Source organism: Toxotes jaculatrix, chromosome 12, assembly GCF_017976425.1.
Source record: "Toxotes jaculatrix isolate fToxJac2 chromosome 12, fToxJac2.pri, whole genome shotgun sequence".
In the NCBI taxonomy this organism is placed as follows: domain Eukaryota; kingdom Metazoa; phylum Chordata; class Actinopteri; family Toxotidae; genus Toxotes; species Toxotes jaculatrix.
This window is the reverse complement of record NC_054405.1, coordinates 9,742,586-9,763,638: the sequence shown is the minus strand read 5'-3', so window position 1 is coordinate 9,763,638 and position 21,053 is coordinate 9,742,586. Positions and strand designations below refer to the sequence as shown.

Below are 21,053 nucleotides of genomic sequence, written 5' to 3'. Positions count from 1 at the left end.
TGACACAGAGGCTGAATGCCAAAGGCCATGCCGTTGTCAGTAAACCAGACTGAACTCCAGATTCCTAAATCTGTTTCATTCGGGGAAATTTAAAAGCATCAAAACAGTTGCGTAAACCAAACAACAAAGTGTTGACTTAATCACCAGATGAATTAATTTTTTTAATGAATTACTGCTTTGACCATGCAGCTAGCTACAGTCACTAGTAGTCTATGCAATAAAAAGAATGTTTACAATACCTGTTTAGAGTGGGGATGTTCCCTCTGCAATCAAACAACATTGATTACTAACTGGTTAGTGGCAGGCATCCGGAGAGGAAGACAGTCAAGGTGTAGCAATGTGTGTGTGTGTGTGAGTGTGTGTGACAGTGTGAGAGTGTGTGTGTGTGCACGTTAACATCATGTTTTTGTATTTATCAGTAGCTAAATGGATGCAATGAATGTGAAAAAAAAATTGTAAATATCTTTCTGGCAGTAAACACACATTTCACTTCCTGACTGCTCCTGCTTTTTTTATAACATGCATTATGAGATCCTAAGGCCTCCTTGTCCTGAGGTATACTCTGAACAAAGACGGAGGATCATTTCACGCTCTCAACATGAAGGTTAATTCAGACACATTAAATCACAAGCATGCAATGAAAATGAGTGTATCATGGCATTCGCAGGATTTCTACCACTATCTGCACAAACAAGCAGAACCAAACCGAGCAGAGAAAAATTACAAGCACTGAAAAAGCCACAAACAAGCAAATACACAACAAACATACAGACATTCGCTCACTGACAAACCAAACACAATCACACAGGTGGGATGCAGAATATGAGAGCAACAGAAATGCCACAGTACTGTGTCTGTTACAAGCTTTTCCAAATGCTAAGCATGTACAACGCAAATCCTGAGTTTGTCTCTGGTTTTTCTCTGATTCTCGAGTTTAATAAGGCATAAGATATACATTTGTCCAGGACTTACAAGGAAGAGCAACTGACGTGAGACCCTTGAGACTGGGAGCTTTGTTGCTCATGACTCTCACACTTTTGACAAACCAAGAAAAGTATTTTCAGTCTTGCAAAATACCTTCTTTTGCACATGAGGAGCATTTACATGGAGAACAACGATGAACAATGACAGAGCTGGGGAGGTGGGAGAGGAACCGTGGCACCATGGAGGACGTTGATTGATTCTGGATTAAGCGATTTCTAGGTGTTGGAGTGATAAGTTTTTCTGTAGCTACAGTACATCTCCAACTATAGTACAAACTCCTAGACAATGGAATAATGCAGTGGTCTATGGGAAAAGATATGAGAATAGAGGGAGCCACCAAATGATGCTGATAATTCTGAGAAATAGGGCAGTGAGCACGGACAAATGAACAGAGCTGCATGTGCTCACACTAAGATATATACACGAAATGAATATAAAGCTGTGAGCAAAATATATTATAGTGCTGCCAACTTTCCAGCATCACTGCCAAAGGAAAATTCTGTGCCCATCCTTATTGTAAATGTTGATTCCTGTCCACAGTGCCGTTTATGGGTGGGGAGTAGCAGGAAAGGTGATGCACAGCACGTAAGCAATGCATGGGTTTTGTGTGTGCGATACCTGTTGGGATGCGAGGTGGGGAGCATGAACTGGAACTCCACTATACATGTGTTGTCCTTCAGCTGTCGATGCTGAACGCTGTTGAGCTCGTAGGCAATGTACGCTCTGCGCACGTAAACCTGCAATCATTGGTGATGAAGCCACAGAAACAGCTAGTTACGTGAAGCAACTGCATCTTTTGTGAAAATTACGTAAAGGCAAACTGATTTGTTGACTGACATCATTATTCGTCTCACCTCTAGGGCAGCCATCCTGACTACCTGATTACTGTGGTAGAAGAAGTTGGGCAGAACATCAAAGATGGATGTTTCTGAAAGGATCAGTTTCTATAAAAAGCAAATTAATTATTAGCATCTTGAACACTTTGTCCATTTCAAGCCACAAGTGCTAGTCATGTCCTTTATTACCTACCTGCAGGTTTTCAATGCAGAACTGGTGTCCATACATATCAATGGCAGAGAGGAAGATGGACTCCACCTGGTTGTGTCGTAGCTCATAAGAGGGAAGGTGGGAAGCTATCAATACCTGGGTAAAGAGGATGAATGTGGAAGGTCCTTTAGGTATAAGACTGCAGACTTTACATACCCCTTTACACTTTGTGACAGAGGTCACAGATCTTTAAATCTCATTTGTCTGCTGTTTTGTTTTTCCCCATAAAAAGGAGCATCTGTATCTACTCACAGTCACAGTGGAGTCTGGACAGTGACACCTGGTGGTGAAATTCTCACCATGGTTCATGGAGAAAATCTTTGGTTGAAAAGTTGATGTTCAATAACTTCCCAATCTGATGCTCGTCTATATACCCACTTACCACTTAAAAGGAGTTAAGCCTAAGCCTGTCCACAGATTTTACGTGAACTAAGAAGCTTTAAACATTTCAGAAGAGCTTTTATTTTTCAGCTTTCAAGTTTTAGCAAACACACTTTGTTCTTTCTGCTAAAAATTTTTTCCTACGCAGTGTGTTTTTGGTAGCAAATGTTGAATATTGAGCCTTGTCGACCAAAATTATGAGTAAACATCTGACCTGCCGAGCACGCAGTGCCACCTTGGCGTTGGTTGTCTTGCTGAGCTGGGTGAGTTCAGTCAAGATGGCCATCAGTTCATCTGTCAGAGTGGGATCACGGCCACACAGTTGGTCCTGGACACAGGAGAACAGAACATTACTAGCTTGATATCCCAGACACTTTAAATAACATATACACATTAATATTATATACATATCATTGTATTTTGGTTTTCAGTAATTATATTAATCAGTAGTTACATTACTTTTTATATATATATAAATAAACCAACATGGGCAATCAGCCTGACCATGATCATAACCACCATTATCAATTTACAAAAAAATAATAAGGACACTTACAATCAACATTGTCACCAGCAGGTTCTTCTTGGTGACTTGGGCATGGGAGAAGATATAGTTGAGCACATTGGCCATGTCGCCTTTGTTCTCCTCACGCAATGCAAACACACATTTGTCATAATGTCCTGTGAACAGCACATATGAGATTTGGTAAACATTGTACAGGTGAACTGCAGAGTCACAGGTGCTGAGGAGTTTCTTGTGAAAGAGCTCCACCAAAGGGACAGAATGAGGAAATGCAATTCTTCTGAGAAGTATTTGGAGCATAGCACAGCTAAACACCACGTTACTCATGCATGTGAAAACATGTCACCACTATGAAGCCTTGAAATCAATAAAGCAGTCTGTTCCTCACCATTCTGAAACTGGATTTCTACTTTCAGGTACTGTCTGAGCAAATCCATCACCACTGCCTTCATGTGACCTCGGATACCACTGCGATACCTGTCAGAGAGAAAAATGTGTTATTTTAGGTCATAGGATGCACTTTAAAACACAGTGATTGATGTGTGAAACTTTTAATCATGTTGAGATAAAGAGCACGACACTCACTTCTGCACCAGCTGAACAATGCTTTGTGTGTTCATAAAAAAGACTTCTCTCTCTGACTTCTTGTTCAGAGTAGCAGCATGGCTGTCCAGGATGTTTGCAATCTGGAAACAAAGGAGATGAACCATATAAGCATTTAATCCCAAACACAGCGGAGACTCATAAGTACCTAATCCCGGTAGCACTGATGACCCCTTAGCTAGCTTGTTCTTATTATATCCAAACAGAGATGGTGATTACAACTGGGCATAAAAACTAGTTAAATATAATTAGAGGTGACAGCAAATTTTCAGTACAGCTCACAATTTTTGTGCTGAGCTATTTTTTGCTTTTCATAAACTATTCAGAAATATCAAATTCATACAATATGCATAAATGTCAGAATCCAAAATGTTTCACAAGTAACAGCAAATTAGATCCAGTGTAAATTCTCAGATTAAAGGCATCTTTTCTCATTAAACTGATTAATGCTGAATAAATATTACGCAATTCACACACACACACACAAAGACACAGACTGGGAGACAGAGACTGTGCCTTTATCCGTCTGACCCTTTTACTAAGATACGCGTCTGCTAAGATGTATATTTCGAAATCACTTGTTTGCACAAGAAACTGTACAAAATGTCAAGGAGGCTGACACAGTATTTTTCTTGCAGACTGGAAAATCTCAGTAGCATTGGACAATGAGCTGAGAAACCATGCTACCAAACCAACAAAACTCATCAAAAATGCATCAAAAATGTGCTATATATTTACACATAACCAATCATTCTGTGAACCTGGGTTACTATGGCAACAGGTGTTTTACTGTTATTGACAAGCCAGAGTTCTATGGGCATAGTAAGGACGGTGTGTGCGTGTGTTATGGGCCACCTGTTGGCTGGGGAACTGGCAGAGCACAGAGGTAATGTTGCTGGCATACTGAGCCATCTCCTTCTTGATGGCCTTCTCCACAGCAGGGGGGATGCGACCTGACACACTAGTCATGATGTCCTGAAGCTCCAGCAGCGGCAAAGAGGGATCACGCATGGTTTTCATCAGCCTTTCCACCCATTCTTTCAACTAGGAAAGACACAAGAGTCGCACAGTATTTTTAAGAAGCTGCTTAAAAGGTGGATGTGCTGATGTCTGCGTGTATCCAGCTGGGTAAGAATTCTCACCTTAGCGCTGAAGAAAGGTTCGGGAAGACAGTAGCCATTCATGATGTGAACAAGGTGATCGAGCGTGTTGTGGAACACTCTGTGTAGCTTCTCTCCTCTCAGAGCTACTGCCTGGATAGAAGGCAAGGCCCCTGTGTGCAGCTCTGCCTATAAGACAAATGCAAAAATGTTTATTTTCCAACACTATTACGAAAGTGGCATTGTTTCATACACAGAAATTGTAAATGGTGTGGTATAGTAGGTAGTACTGGCCCTACTCTGAAACTGAAGTTACCCTGAATAATATCTGTACAAGACAGAAGCCGAAATAGTGGTGTTTACACTTTGTTCTTCTGTGGACAGCTACCTAACCAGAAGTGACGAATTTACTAGAAGTGGGCTCCTTCTACACCATTAAGCCTGAATCCTGACTTTCTGACGTTAGCTTGTTTCAGATGCTTATGCTGGTACTTATTCCCTTCAGACTACTGAGCCTTCATCTTTGTTGGCAGCTTCAATTTCCTGCTTCATTGATGTTTTGACTTCACACAGCCACTCGTTATAAACAAAAATGCACACACAAGCACCCAAAGTACAAGGCTCATAGAGCACGTAGAGTGCAGTTCTTGTGAAAAATGAAAATGCAGACCTGTGGAGCTCTGACAGTCAGTTACTTTTCATAATAGAACACACACACACACATACATGCAAGTTATGTCCTAACTTCCTAAATGCAAACTAATATTTTGAATTAAACAACGATATATTACATTTCACAGTTAACTGTATCAGTCCATGAAGGTACACAGACTGCACCTGTAGAGTCACCTCATGAAGTGACTTCATCAATTTACCTGTTGCACTCTGCTTGGGTCATCCAGCTGCAGCTTGGCAATGACACAGCCAGGTTCCAGTGCTGCTCCAGCTCTCTTCACATAGTGGATACAACCAGACTCTGCAGCTGTAAGGGTCATTACCATCTTCATCACCTGGAAAACCAAAACATCACAGTTTACATACACACAATCCATCCAACGATAATAAAGTGAGTATAAAGTGATGCCATCTGTCTTGTGGACAATATACACGTAGGTTTAAACATACTGTACCTCTATTTCAGCGTAGCACTGGCCAGCAAACACATGTCCGCCATCCTCGACTGTGTACTGAATGATTTTTCCTGCTGAAGGAGAACGCAGCAGTGAGGGATCGTTCTCCTTTTCAAACACACAAGTCTTGTTTCCAATTGTGATCCGATACCTGTAAGGAAAAAAAAAGATTTGTTATTTAGGGAATTCATTGCCCAGAAGTATCTTGACTCAGTTCACAAAAATTAAGATGTGTCATTTCTTTATCTTTTAAGTCATTTTCATTCTATTCTGTGGTGGGATTACAGCTAAATCTGTAACGTTAATTTTATTATTAAGGCGTTCTCTTACCTGTCCACCTCCTCCTTCATGTACGTTGTGTAGCTGCTGCCGTCATAGGACAGCAAAAGACCTCCATCACTGAGTCGATGGACGTCAACCTCAGCTGAGGAGTTGTTCATGATGACCACATAGGAGTTGGGAGACTGGCGTGTCACTGTCAGGACATACTTAGTACCTTCATAGATCAGCTCCACATCCACAGTATTGAGTAGTGTGTGTGCTGGCAGCACCTGGCCCCTGGTCAGAGAGCAGAGGGCGTCTCATTTTTCATATTTAAACACTGCAAAGGTTTTTCTTCTGAGAAGCGACTGTCTGACATGGATCTCTGTGACCATGCTTCTTACCTTTCCAGAGAATGCAGGAAGTTGGACACACTGTTCCTTAGATTTACATCGGCCACATGAAGAGCCCCACTCACAATTCCCAGCATGGTATCGGGACGCTCCGCCTGCACACAACACACACGTTACTTCTTAGCCAGGAAAACATCAAAGAATCATGCTTATATTCAAACTGCATGGTGACAATAATCTCAACACGTGTTGTTATTGTAGTACAAGTTTCAGCACATTAAAATAAGGATCACTTTGTCCAACATGATCTTTTCTCATCAGACTTATCCAGTGGTCACAGCTGGACTGCGTACCTGCATCTTCTCTGAGATAAGCCTGTCCAGCCAGCCTGTGTCAATGCTGTTGTGCTGAAAGCTTTCAGTCTCCAGGAGCTTAATGAGGTATTCCACTGTGGTCCTGAAGTCTCCTCTGATAGACAACTCCTTCAGAGCCACCACCATGTTGCTAGAAAAACATAACCACATAGGACAAACATGAAAACCTCTAATTAGACAATGGCACAGAGAATACCTCCCACAGTAAATATATATCAAAATTAGCAATAAATAAATGGTTCTTGGGAGCGCTTTCTAACATAGCAATGTTTTCCAAATGCTGAGTGTGTACTCACGAGATGGCTTCTTCACGATTCTCTCCCCAGGAGAAGCAGTGTCCAAACTGGGAGTCTGCAAACTCGTGCAGGCCTCCAGCCGCTGCAACACTGAAGTAGCCCCACACGTTCTTATTGCTGCGGAAATTCAGCTCTTGCACTGTTCCGGAGCTTGGTTTAAAACCCTGCAATCAGAAACGAACATCACTGTTCATCTTCTCATAATGAACCAAAAAAGGGTAACTTTTCAAAGTAATAACAAAGGCTTTTATTTATGGTACACATTGAATTACGCGTAAAATTGCCAAAATAAAAGACTACAGAACCACAACAGAAATCACAGTCTTGGTTTCACATTTAGCTGCAAAGTATTTTTGTGTACCAGGATAGAGCGACGCATACCTCATCAGGATTTTCACTGGTGATACGCGCTGCAATGACATGACCCCGTGGGGAGGGGGCAGTTGACAGACCCTCAAAGTCAATGGGAGAGTCTCCCCAGGGCTGGACCCCATAAAGCATCCTGATGTCTTTGATCCGGTGAAGAGGAATACCCATGGCAATCTGTCAGAATATAGTGGTATTAGCACATTACAAGTTTATGCTCTTGAACTGATGTATACAGAACCTTAAGGAGCAGGCTCACAGGCCCTGAACTAATAGAACTAAAACACATTACCGCACATTTATGGATTATTAATGTATTTGCTTTGAATGAACCACACAGATTTGCTCCAGCATGCTTATATAACCGCTGCTGACAACATGTTTTCAGTTTTCTAGACAACCGATAAACAAAATCTTGCTGACAGACAGTGAGTCCTATTGTTGCCTAGAAAAAGACACCAACGTCCTCGGTGCCAGTGTGTCACTCCCACAGTAACACCCAATCAGCTTGCCTACACAGCTTTCCCAGCAATGCTGCCCTTCAGCTTGACTGCCACTGACCTATTTACACACAATCCTAAACACTGCAGAACAGATCACGTGATCCATTGCTGCTACAACCACTGCTTCCACTACACTGTTTCTGCATGTTGCCCCCTTCCTTTGCAGTCGGTTGCCATGGAGACGGGGGGGGCCCGTCTACGGCAGGGCAGTGAAGGCGGTGAAGCGTGCAAACTTTGAATGCTACTGGACAGTTACAGACTCAAAAGCATCATGTGTGACGTAACACAGACAGTGCAAGCCTGTGAGTGAGACTGACCTGCAGTTGGGCGGCAGGCAAGTTGACATCAGCCACCATCTCAGTACAGGGGTGTTCCACCTGCAGACGAGGGTTGAGCTCCAGGAAGTAGAAGCTGCCATCCTGGCTGTAGAGGTACTCCACTGTGCCTGCGCTGACGTACCCCACCATCTTAGCCAGCTTCACTGCACACTGAGGGGAGAGATGAAGGTCTGTTCATATCAAGGGTGAAATCTCCATTATCAGCTGTGTACTTATATATTCACAATGCTAGATGGGTTATACCTTTTCCATGTCCTCAAACACATCAGAGGTGGCGATGGTAGCGGGAGCCTCCTCTATAATTTTCTGATGTCGGCGCTGCACAGAACAATCTCTGCCAAACAGGGAAATGGCATTGCCATACTGATCAGCTAAGATCTGGACCTCCAAGTGGCGGGCATGCTTGGCTAGCTGCATGACGAAAATGGGAGATCCCGGAACTTCTGCCTGGACCTGGAGAACCAAGGAGAAAGAAGTCAAGAAATGCACAAAAAAAAACTATTCTAAATCTTTGGACTCTCTCATTATACATTCAAGGCTTATTCTACAATGTGTTAAGTCTTGCATAATTTCCTCTTACCTGTCTGAAGAGGTTAGGGAAATCATCTGCACAGTTGACTTTACGGATGCCTTTTCCTCCACCTCCCTCTGAGGCCTTCACCATTAGAGGGTAGCTGACCTTCTCTGCAGCCTGGCAATGGAAAAAAAAAAAACACAGCTTTTAAACATACGTGCAAGTTTGCATTGTTTACTAAAGCACACAAGACATTCATTTGGCCTCAGGAACTGTCAGTTAGATGACACACTTACTTTCAGGCCATCCTCTACATCCTGGATGCAGCCAAGCTCATACACGTCATGAGGAACGTTGATGACCTTCTTCTTTTGGTTGTTCTCGGTCCAGTCTACTGTCAGGCCTGAGAATAACAGACAGCTGACATTTTCAGCACACACACATTCATTTCCAAGACATTTTGTAATGTTAATAATTTTCTTTTCTGAACTCTTAAGAACCTCACTTGAACCATCACACAATTTACAATATCGCTAAAACTGTACACCGACCATACAAAGTTGGAATCTTGGAAAATGCTGAAAACACTGACTGTTTTCTTTTTTTTTTTATAAAACAGAAAAAAACTATTTACTTTTACCTTTGGACTCCAAACAAACCTACCTGTTCCGCTCCAGGGCAGGGTTGGGATTCCAGCTGTCTGAGCGACGATAGAGGAGGCAATCTTGTCTCCTAAAGCCCACATGGCCTGACTTGGGGGCCCTGTGGATAAAGCAGGCAATAAAAAACAAAAACAAAAAAAGCCCTTAATTAAGTAAACAGATTATTTGTATGTAAACTAAAGGGTCAACAAAGTAATAAAAGGATAAGCCAAAAAAAAAAAAAAGGATAAGAAAGTTCTCTAACCCATGAAAGCAATGCCATGCTTCTGAAGCAGCTCTGGGAGTTTAGGGTTCTCAGAGGCGTGACCCCACCCAGCCCACACAGCCTGTAAGGAGCAACAGAATGGTAACATTCACTTAATCTTTGATTAAGTTACTGATTAATGTGCAAAGATTACAGATGTATTAAAAGTGCTGTGGTACCTGGACAGGTATGCGTTTAGCAATGTCTAGAATGAGCTCCACATTGGCGTAGTTGTTGTTGTTGGTCCCTCCTGGCACAGGCACGTAATGATCTGCCATTTTAATGTACTCTGTGAAAAACAGAAAACAAATTTGTAAAATGACGTTAAAAGATATGGTCAATAGTGCAACTAGTTTCTTACTAGTTTACAGCATTCACTCCACCCCATGTATAAGCCACTCCTTGATAAGAGAGGTTGAACAAGAAGAAATTATCAAGATCGAAAGGAAGCAATGAGTTTCACCTTCCAAACATACAGAATCTATTTTCCTCAGTGGTATATTGGCTTGCTGCAGTTACATACATAACGTTCACCCACAGGAGAATCAGTGTATTGTTGATGCACTGCCAAAGAGCTGAGTCTGACACCAAAGTCGTCACACTCACTCAGGAGTTTTGCATGTTCAGAGAAGGTATGCTAAAGCTCACCTGCATTGGCCTTCAGGTCCTCTGGGGTCACCATGACAACAAAGCGGATTGCCCTTTCGTTGCGAAACATCTCATACGCCCAGCGGCGGATGGAGCGCATGCATTTAACGGCTGCAATGCCATTGTTGGCGATGAGCACCTGGAGAAGTGAGATAGTTGAGTTACTAGTGCTTACCAAAGTTGAGTTACGCTGCTTAGGTTATGGACCATGTTCCTATTCAGAGAATTGCTTCTTGTTTGGAAAGTCAATGGATTAGTAAATTGTAAACTAGGACATTTTGTCTTTATGTGCTCAAGACAACTGCACAATATTTCTATGTCCATATGTACAGTGATTTTCTAATGTAATAGTCATTACATGATAACTGTGCAATCAAAACATAGAAATAACCGTTTGTTTTATTTTATTATTCTTCACTGATTTGCTTGCTTTATTATAACGTGGCATGATCGGTTTCATGATTAGCACTTTTAGCTTGCTTTCAAGACAGCGGCACAGAAAAGTCAGCACCTTCTCGATGACCTTGTTGCCACCGAAACGGGTGACAAATTCAGCAGGAGAAGCCACAGTGAAGTCCCTCTGCAGATCTATACGCCGGCGATCTCTGCCTTGCTTCACCAGGTGCAGCCCTGACATGCTTGGCCTGTTTTAAGAAATACAAAGAATCCATACAATGGCCCTTAATAACGCCTCCAGGTTTGGGGAGAAAAGTGCCTGGTACATAGCTGTGCTATTAACAAGCAAATAACTCGCATTTGCTCATTTCAACTATGTGAATCATTTATTAATGTGCATCTTACAAAGCTAAGAATGTAGACATTAAATTGCAGGAAGGAAACTATAACATCTGAGTCTTTCAGCAGAAGCTGTGCTTTTAAAAAGGGTTTATGTTTGAAGCCCACAGACAAAAAGACACTGATATCACCTCATATTTATAAGAGAACAACTGGTCTGAGGAGCAGAGGATCAGACTACTGTCTCTTATATTAAACTTCATAGCTTATGGGAAAGATAAAATCTGTGACAGCAGCAATGATTATTTAAAAAGCCTTAAAACTTACTGATGATAAGAATGATGCTAATTATTTTTAGAATAAGTGTTAGAACAGCAAAAGTATGATATATTTCAGGATAATAAAATCATAAAATCATAGGATAATTACTGAAAGAACAGAATATATCGTGCACAAGTCCTCAGACATGTTTACAAGCTTGGGCAAGTACCTCTAACAGGACTTGCACAGTTCTATAAATCAGACTCCACCCCAAAGGGAACCATAGGGGGGAGTGGGTTGTACAGGGGGAGGAATATGACTATCGGCTGGAGGGTGTGGCAGTGCCTGGGCTCGTTTGGCTGGCTGGCTGGCTTCTGTGGCCTGATACTGCATTATTGCATCACTGTAGGGGTTACCGGCATGAGGCAAATGAGCTCCCACTGAATGGAGGCTCTGACTTCAATCCAGCTGTGAAACTGCAAGAGTTTGCACTGTCCTATGAGAGCGGAAATTATGGGGGTGGAGGAGGCAGACACCCCCACCCAGTATTTCTGGTTTTAAAACTGGCCATTCCAACTTCTTTCTGTTAATCCCCACTTCTCTCATCCTCGTTGTCCTTGTGAAACTCATCACACAAAACCGGACCGGACAAAGAAACTGTTTGAGCTCTAGGAGATCCTGATGTCTTATATAGATCATGCAGTTCTGAAATTTCAAACAAAATCAAACTTTCCTGACAATCACACAAAATGAGTCAGAGGGCTAAAAAAACCCCACCACTGTCTACATGGCTGTCTGCACACTGTAACACACAGTAGAAAACAAGTAAACACAGCCAAGTGTGTGTAATTACTATAACGATTTTCTCTAAGCAATCACCTACATCAGCATAGCTTCCTCATATGAATCTCAATTCCTGAAACCCAAATCTTGCATGAGGCTTTTGAGGAAACTGTAGTTTACAAGCCCCTCTTTCTGAAAGAGAGAGTGAATGAAAAGGTGTGGAGAACCCAGTGAAAGACCTGGGACTGGCAGAGAGACTAAAGACTGCTGCCATGTCCGTACTGAATAGCTCCTTTCGACTGACGGATTGAAAGTTTCTGTGTGTGAGAATTTTCCAACTTTCCCGAAACCAACATTCAGAAGTCTAAGCCGTCTCCCCAGACCAACCTCACAGACTCAGGACACAGAGAAACCCTTTAGCAGTATGCTGCCAGTGAAACCACATTTTTCACACGTGCTGTAAAAAGGGGTTACCAAGTGAAGGAGGAGCAAGGAACAAAGTGTACTAACATTTGTATCTCCCATATCCCAGACTTTATAGCCTCAGAGAAATACTGTAATTGGCTGCAAAAGGTAATGTCTTCACTATATGTACAAGTAATGCATCAATATGTGAAAAGATTTACAAGTGACAAAACAAGAGTAAATAAAACAGTAAAATACTTGAACAGCAACAGACACTAATGGAATGTAAAATCCGAACCTGTAATATTTTTAAAGTTAGGAAAATGTTTAAGCAGCTTCCTGGTACAGACTTGGTACAAATTCATCTAAACACTCAAGAAAAGGAAAAAAGGTAATTAACTAAAACTGAGCATCACCAGCCCAGTTTTTCCATTTAGAACAAACCTGACTTTACCTGGACAAATCATTACAGAAAACCATGTATCCACATACAAGATCGCTACTATCACAATCACAGTTTTCAGCAAAAATATTTTTTGACAGTAGTGTGTGGAAAGTGTAAATAAATACTGACAGGCTAAAAGTGATGCAGACCAATCAGGTATGAATTCTAACCTTAGATTGTGCATGGGGCCATCAATGTGGTCGAAGCCCATTTCATAGGTGCTGTCTGAGCTACCAGAGGATGGTGATAAAGAACGTGTCTCCTTTTCCTCCAGCTGCGTCTCCAGCTTCCCTTGGATTTCATCCTCCGAGTTCTCCTCCGATACCGATCCCACCATGAAGTGAGAGTGCAACGCCGCTACCGCAGGGTTCTTCTTGGCAGCACTGTCCTGTTGTGCCATGGCTGGGTGACACGAACAGGCTGCAAATACTGACAAGAAAGAGAAGAGTGCAGGCAACAGTTATAAAGGAGATACAGAGTCCAAATATCAGGGCACAATGTGACACGAGATCTGCTCGGCTGGCATGTGATGCTGTTTGTCATATTGCAAAAGTGGGTTACATGAACTATCAAGTATCTTGATAATGCAACTGATATTGCAACACCTGAATCCACACAGGAAGCATCAGTACATTGCGTGCAGGTTCAACAAACAAATAAATAAATATAAAAGAAAAAGAAAAAGAAATAAAGATGCTATTATTGAACACACCAAAACAGTTGTATATCAGGATTCAAGAAGTATGAGATAATGGCATTTGCATTAAAATGCGGCCCAATCTGAAGCATTGTTTCAACTCTATAAAAACAGCAACCCCATATAACAACACAGCCTATTTGAAAACCCTATATTGAGAGAACTGCACACAAGTCCTGATGCAATGTGAAACAAACTTTGAGTGTGCATTACATTTAAAACAAAGGCAAACAAACAAACAAAATACCATAAACCAAGAGAATTGCACGACTACAACTGTACGTTGATTTAAGATTGATTTCAGACCACATTTTATTTTGCAAAGACTAACATTACCTACTCCTGTATAGGACTTGTCGTTCAACAGGTAAGTTTCCAAGGAGGTCCAATACAAATTTAATTAACATTACCCTGCGTAAACAATATGATAACATCTAGCTGCGGCGGTGTTGTCCAACCGGCCTCCGTTGCTTTAGGCTGAGACAGCGACATTTTTTTTTTCTCCACCTGTTCGTTCAAGTTGAAAGAGTAGACACTCAGGTAAGGCACACCTTACCTATCGATAGCTGCTTGCGGGACCAGAAAAACAAGCCAAGCACTGCAGCCACACACGCTGAAAACGTGAACCAGGGGAACATTACAAACGTATACCGATAACAGCATTCAATAACCCGAAACTTCTCATGAAATCCATGTTAGTTGTTGGCATAACTGGCGGTCCGCTTACTAGCTAGCCCGTGAGTCAGCCGACGTTACCTGTCAAAGCTAGCTTGCTAAACAGCAGCCCGAGATAAGACGAGACGCGGATGCTAATAACGTACTTGTTAGCTAGCTTACAGGCAGTGGCTAATACAATTATAATTCCACAGTAACGGCATTAATACAGTCCCGCTGACCGCGCTGCCGGCCGGTCTACTGTACTCCAGCGTGGTCCAAATCTCCAGACTACAGATAAACAGACTGGTAACATAATCTCAGACAGACATCTGAGCGAGCGACTCACCGGTGGAGATGAACCGACACGTAATGCTGACAAAGTTAAGTCCCAGAGATCGATAAGTTAATTTTATCAATCAGACATCTCCGCGTCCAGTGATGATGAAAAAAAACACATCATGATGAGGTCACACTGCTCCTACAGACGTTTTAACAGCAGAGAGTGGGGTGATGTGACGATGCGCAGGCAGGTTACTCCTGGACATTGACCTCTGACCTCAGCTTCCGCTATAGAAACAGACATGGTAGAAAAGACTCCACACCCAAGCTCATAGATCCTGCATATGCCCAAGATGCTCCACCAAAGATAGCTGGTATATTATATTATATTATATTATATTATATTATATTATATTATATTATATTATATTATATTATATTATATCAATCTGATTTAAAGTTTCCTTACAAATCACTCAACCATACTGTTCACACATTGCTCTGGTATTACTGTTATCGTTTTAAACTAGTTCCGTTTTAAACATTATAGTTATTTTTGTTTTGTTTCTTCTCAATGGGTGCCTTCACGGTTTTTGTTTTTGTGACTTTGTTACTGTATGAATTTTCGAGTTATGTATAGAGTACTCTTATCGGCGCAATTAGAAAACAATTAGAATCAGACTACTCTGTTTAGTTTAATAACATGAATGCTTTCATGAGAACATCATAAAAAGGTTACATCTTCACTGTACTGCCTGTAAAGATTCACCGTTCACTAAATATTCTCCATCTATTTTATCTATATCTAGGACAGTCTCATTCGCAGAGGACCAATCAAATTCCAGCGGGATGTTGTGGGCGGGATTAAGAGGGTTATCGGAGGGGCGGGTCCCGGTAGAGGTGGTTCCTATCTATGCATGTACTGCATGCCATTCTGTCTGCTGCAGAACAGTAGCGGTATCTCACGTGTGTTTCGAGAGAAAACGTTTCACAGTCAGGTCTTTGTTATTCTGATGGGAAAGCTTGTGGTCGAAAGCAGTTGTGAAAACGCTTAGTTGTTATTATATATATACATAATTATTAACTACAAGACCGCAGTTAGATATACAAATAACACTTCTCATCGTGCAGTTACGATCAGAATGCAGCTGCAGGGTTACTGCGCTTAGTTTTTGTGAGCCATTTAAAAACAGAAAATGTGAAATCATTTCTGTACGAAAAGAAAATATATTTGCATGTATTTCATGACATTTGTTTTCCTGCAGGCGTCTGGGCATTCACAAGTTCAAAGCAGAATTCATCTTGCTGGCATTTAAATAAATAAAGAGACTGCCAGACATAATTTTGTGCAACCCTATGTCGTCTCCAAAAATCACCGTCAATCAACACGGTTTTACAGTGCAGATTCAGAGAAACCTGCAGCCATAAAAGGTGGTAAAATGTAATTTGTATATCTCAGACAGATACAGCATACAGTGTCCTTCTGGGATGTCTCAGGATTCTTGGGTTCTGGCACAGTGTCAGTGCTGAAACCCTGAGATAGTGTTGTCAGAAATGCAGGGTTACTGCAGTTCTGTTCCACTAGATGGCTTCAGAGGCCAGACGTTTGCCATACTCTCAATGGCAGAGATCAAATCATCTTTTTTATTATAATTTGGGGTCTGAAAAGGTGAACTTATGGATTCTATGGTTTGAGATTTCATTATTATCATTAGACAAGAAAAAAAAGAATTTAACTCAGAAGCATGTTTCTCCTTTGTGTGTCAGAGGTGTAGATATTTAGCAATAATAACAGTATTTACAGGAAGTATTTCACATAAGTTTGGTTTCTTTCAACAACCTGAACTATCCGTATACACTGGACATCCTCCCATTTGTTCTATAAAACTTCACATGATAAATTAAGTGGCTTTTTTTAGCATCAGTTGTGAGTTTCTATAAACAGTGAATAATTATACTTTATGTTGATATGCTCTGACAGGGTCTTCAATTTTTCATGTATTTGGCCCCAGAGCTAATAGCAAGAGAACTATATATATATAATGTATTTATGTAGAGGAAGGAAGCTTGTGTATTCCATGCAAAGAACAATATGTCTAACACGCCTGCATGTCTATACCGCTTCTAACCCAACAGAAAGGCAAAAATAAATAAATAAATGCATATCTTATTCTATGCTATATTTGTAATTTCTTTTTGGGTGTTCTGAGACTTTATTCATTTGAATGTATTTAGTGGAAAATCCACACTAAACATCCAGAGGAAGTTCTCAGTGATCACCTTTTTCTGCACCGTGGGGCACAAAGTACTTTGTGACCATATGTTGTAATTTCTGTCTGATTCTATTTTAAAGATCTCAGCAAAAAGCAAAGAGAGCAGCACAGCTACACCAGGATTATTTCCAAAATCCAGTCACGAGGACATGCAGCATGTGCCACCATTATCCTCTGCAGGTTTATACTAGAAGACTGGCTGCTGTCCCTGGTACTGAAGCTTAATAATTAGTCATAGGGTGTGGGGAAATGTCCTTACCAAACTTTTCCTTTGCAAGAATAAAAAGAAATTAAACATACCTATAAAATCTGAATTGACAGGAAGTCCCCCCCCCCCCCCCCCCCCCATATGTATTCATTGCATTCTTTACACAAAATTGTCTGTGTCACTTCACTGCCCCCTATTTTTATGGTTTAGCTAGCAGAATCATACCATAAGCACAGCACTCTAACAAAACCCTGGAGGATACACTAGTGCTTTATTCATGATAACAGGCTTTTAGATGATATGCTTGTTGAGTGAATTATTCATATTGTAAGGTACAGATGACTATCTGTTCTCTTTAAGCCATCTATGTTGACATTTTTTATCTCAGCGCTTACATTCAGAATAATTTAGAGCACCAATATGCTGAGTAGTCTTCCAGCATCCAGGGATATGTTAGCATCAGTGCACCGTCTAGCTTTGACACAGTGTTATGCAAGGATAATGAAAAATACCATATGAGTTTCTTTCACTCTCACCTCTACAATTCTCCACAAGTGCAGGGAGAGAAGTTTTCTGATTCTCTGCTGCAAAACTTTGCAGTTGACCTCCTCGACACACACAATTTTGAGCTAGTGGAGATGTTGTTCCAGTATGAAGCTAAGCTCAGCCAAGGAGAAAATGCACACAACAGAGGTTTGAGAGGAGCTCAGCACAGGGGGGAGGACTCTCAAGACCAATTTTCCTCCCGGGAAACCACCTGATTTTTTTTTTTCTTTTTCTTTTTCTAGTACCAGCAGCTACAGTGAAAAAGAAACAACAAAATTTATATATGACAATTTGCCATGGAGTGTTGTGTCATGGTTATTTTGTCTTGACTTGTCTTTTATTTAATTTAGTCTCTATAATTCTTTAAACATTAAGGGAACTTGAATATAGATTTAGATTTTTAGGAGGTACAATATGTTTGTATTAATCTAAGTGTATTACTGAAGTTTAGAAAATTAATCTGTTTCTATAATTAACTGAATGTTTCAGTGCTCAAATCCAGAACATTATAAATATAGTCCCCTTTACTATACAATAGTACAATTTATTGTTTTGCAGTGGCAGTGTTTGAACATATCGGATTGTGGTTTCATTTCAAAACAATTGTCTGGTTGCGAAAATATGCTTTTGTAACATATGCCTCCACTTAAATTACATCAACATAATTATTACTGAATGAACTTGATTGGGATTGGCTCAAATGGATCCAAGCCCTCAGACCAAGTCTCCATGGATGTATTGATAAAAATGTTTGCTCTGCAGGTAATTTTCTCACACAAGACAAAAAAAAAAGTTTTGATTGGTTCCTTCTTGTGCAACCCACAAGAAATGCAGCACAGCACACAGTGACCGTCACACACAAAACAGCTGTAGTTGTAGGCTCTAAAAAGTGTAAATAATGCCTGAATCTCAAAGGGCTGAAAATTAATAATTGACCTTGTGTGCTTTTAGATGTGCTTTGTCAACAATTTTACAAGTATGTCTTTTTACAATGGCAGTGTTTTCCCCTGGTGTATGTATCCACTGTCGTCATGTGCCATGACAAACTTTGGCCTCTGTCAAAGGGTAACTGTAGTATGCAGCATCTCCTTTGCATACATATGCACCTGTCTATATTTGTTTGCATGAGCGGACAATAGCCTCTATATCCAAAAGTGACTTGACCTTTTGTCACAACATACCACTACCCTCCAATGCCCTCCAGTCTACAGCAGGGCTTCACTGCTTTTGATGTGAAGCTTGTCAGGGGGCCTCTCCCTGTCCTTCATCATACTGTCAGCTCCTAAATTTGTGACGGACTGCCAATTTCCACACACTATACATAAAAATATGCGCTAACATGTTCGAATTGTATGTATGCCTACCCAGTTTGCATGTGCATATGTTACCAAATCTGTGTGACAGCTGTGGTGTGTGGAAAGGTCATATACTTCTAAATATCCCATAACATTTCAAAACCTTTTTATCTGAAGTCAACATGTCGTTCACGGATTCCAAAACATGTATTTTTTAGTGTATCTTGAGGAGATTTACGGGGAAAGGGGATTAGCAACTCAAGTGTAGCTTTGCTGTCACAAGCGGAGATGTTTTGGGAATTGCCCCAGCAAGCAGCGAGCAGCACTCATGCATAAGGAATGAAATGCACAGGACTGCAGACAGGCTGCTCATACACCTTTATTGCTCAACCGCCATTGCTGTGGCCAAGAGCATGACAGCAGCAGATGTTGCACAGCACCACTTTTGGCTTGCTTGTGATGAAGCTTCAAAAACATACACAAACACATAACATAAAGCAACATTTTATAGAAGAGAAATAAATACTTTCATCTTGCATTTATTCATTTGCCTGTTTAAATAAACATGGTCATTACATGTGACTGGAGGGAGGTGGCACCAGTGCAGAGATGTGTTCTAAGATTGCTGTCCAAAACGATTACTTCAGAAATAAGATCATTAGGTTCATAGTCATCTTTGCCTTGTAATGTATTTCACTGTCTTTGGAGCAGCAAAAAGATGCCAAGACGGAGTAATGTGGTCTGCTGGGCAGCCGAGGCCAAGGCACAGTACATCTAAAAGTGAAAACCAACACGGAGGGTTCAGGACAGAATAGGAAGGTTATAGCCACAAGGTTGATGTTACCAAAACAGAATTTGAAAGTACACAAATAAAACAGAAAGCTTAATTTAGTTAAATGAAGTTAAAGGATTAAGCCTAACATCCGCATCGGAGAATCGAATCCAGGTCTTGAGTCCAGTCCAACTCTTAAAACATTTATAAAATGTGCATGTTCAGCTTTGTTATCAAGGTTATCAAGGATTTACCTTTATTTTGGTCCAGGCTGTATATAACAGCAGGCAATTACAGAGAACAGGTCTAAGAACAAGTCTGAGAACTGTGTTGAACGCAGCAGGTAGGCAAGTTTTTGGGTATTTTTTCAGAGAGCAATGTGCATGTACATGTATTTCCACTCCCACCTCCTCTTGGAAACCAAATTATACTTTAGATTTTTTATTTTCTCGACGTATCAGGTGGCGAGACAGCAGACGTAATGGAATAAATAACCTGTTTCTGACAACTGACATCCACATATTTAATGTCCATTTTAACATCAAAAAATTCTATAGCAGATTAGCATATGTATATTATGATAATAGCACTGAATGTGAACAGTATCTTTAATTGTGAAGTGCTGGTAAAAAAGAAAAAAAAAAGAAACCTGAGTTTTTCCGTCCAAGTCCACGGTGCAGCAGCTTTGGTAACGTGAGATGGAACAAAATGTCCTTGTACCTCATTGGCAGATTTAACAGTGACTTAAACTTACAGTATTCAGTCTCAAAAGGCTTTGATCCGTCGCTGGTTTATATATGTGAAAACTAAAAGGACTAGAAAAAAAATGTTTACACCATTATACAGAATCAGATAATAAAAAAATGGGTTTTATTCATATTTAAAGCACATCATTGTTCTTCTGTAGAGTATTCCACTTGGGGGAACCGAGTTTTGCATAGCTCATTTTCCCCAAAATGAATTATGATAGGCATTTTTTCATTTTAATTGATTTTAATTTATGTGGAAATTCCAGTTGACACTAATAGGAGTTATTACAAATCAAAGGACACCCTGAGGTCTAGGTCACAATTTGGCTTAATTTAGTTGAATAAGTAAGAGCTCCTGGGTACATATACCCATTGTTTCAAAAGCTTGGAAAATTTAGGGAAAATATAGTAAACATCAACAAGCCTGGTGTCTGGGTGTCTTTTGACCAGCAAATCACCTGATAAGATGTATTGTTTATGATATAATAAGAAGTGACATAGCAGCAACACATACTGTTCTGACAATGTATGATATCATTATAATGTGAAACTCCATAAACTTGTTTGCGTGCATTTTCTTGTCAGTGAAATACTATTTCATCACCCAGTATCCATCACATG

General features: G+C 40.7%; 1 protein-coding gene across 6 annotated transcripts in view; it reads right to left on the bottom strand.

Moving 5' to 3' along the window:
- The window catches only part of acaca (acetyl-CoA carboxylase alpha), a 31,961-nt gene extending 17,141 nt beyond the window's left edge, over nucleotides 1–14,820 (bottom strand). For 4 of the 6 annotated variants that reach the window (XM_041052470.1, XM_041052471.1, XM_041052472.1 and 1 more), the window contains exons 1-28: nucleotides 14,657–14,820; nucleotides 13,127–13,385; nucleotides 10,839–10,971; nucleotides 10,328–10,466; nucleotides 9,859–9,968; nucleotides 9,680–9,761; nucleotides 9,437–9,535; nucleotides 9,070–9,176; nucleotides 8,840–8,950; nucleotides 8,503–8,712; nucleotides 8,239–8,409; nucleotides 7,434–7,595; nucleotides 7,053–7,216; nucleotides 6,736–6,886; nucleotides 6,434–6,537; nucleotides 6,099–6,326; nucleotides 5,769–5,919; nucleotides 5,514–5,648; nucleotides 4,681–4,827; nucleotides 4,394–4,582; nucleotides 3,521–3,621; nucleotides 3,324–3,412; nucleotides 2,969–3,093; nucleotides 2,627–2,740; nucleotides 2,014–2,127; nucleotides 1,839–1,928; nucleotides 1,603–1,721; nucleotides 240–263 (exon numbers count right to left, since the gene is read on the bottom strand). In XM_041052470.1, the coding sequence (XP_040908404.1) occupies nucleotides 240–263; nucleotides 1,603–1,721; nucleotides 1,839–1,928; nucleotides 2,014–2,127; nucleotides 2,627–2,740; nucleotides 2,969–3,093; nucleotides 3,324–3,412; nucleotides 3,521–3,621; nucleotides 4,394–4,582; nucleotides 4,681–4,827; nucleotides 5,514–5,648; nucleotides 5,769–5,919; nucleotides 6,099–6,326; nucleotides 6,434–6,537; nucleotides 6,736–6,886; nucleotides 7,053–7,216; nucleotides 7,434–7,595; nucleotides 8,239–8,409; nucleotides 8,503–8,712; nucleotides 8,840–8,950; nucleotides 9,070–9,176; nucleotides 9,437–9,535; nucleotides 9,680–9,761; nucleotides 9,859–9,968; nucleotides 10,328–10,466; nucleotides 10,839–10,971; nucleotides 13,127–13,356 (3,599 nt within the window). In that variant the 5' untranslated portion in view covers nucleotides 13,357–13,385; nucleotides 14,657–14,820. The remainder of the gene's footprint in view (nucleotides 1–239; nucleotides 264–1,602; nucleotides 1,722–1,838; nucleotides 1,929–2,013; nucleotides 2,128–2,626; nucleotides 2,741–2,968; nucleotides 3,094–3,323; nucleotides 3,413–3,520; nucleotides 3,622–4,393; nucleotides 4,583–4,680; nucleotides 4,828–5,513; nucleotides 5,649–5,768; nucleotides 5,920–6,098; nucleotides 6,327–6,433; nucleotides 6,538–6,735; nucleotides 6,887–7,052; nucleotides 7,217–7,433; nucleotides 7,596–8,238; nucleotides 8,410–8,502; nucleotides 8,713–8,839; nucleotides 8,951–9,069; nucleotides 9,177–9,436; nucleotides 9,536–9,679; nucleotides 9,762–9,858; nucleotides 9,969–10,327; nucleotides 10,467–10,838; nucleotides 10,972–13,126; nucleotides 13,386–14,656) is intronic. The other 2 variants (XM_041052474.1, XM_041052476.1) reach the window with 1 other exon arrangement.
- Between the last annotated feature and the right edge of the window lie 6,233 nt (nucleotides 14,821–21,053).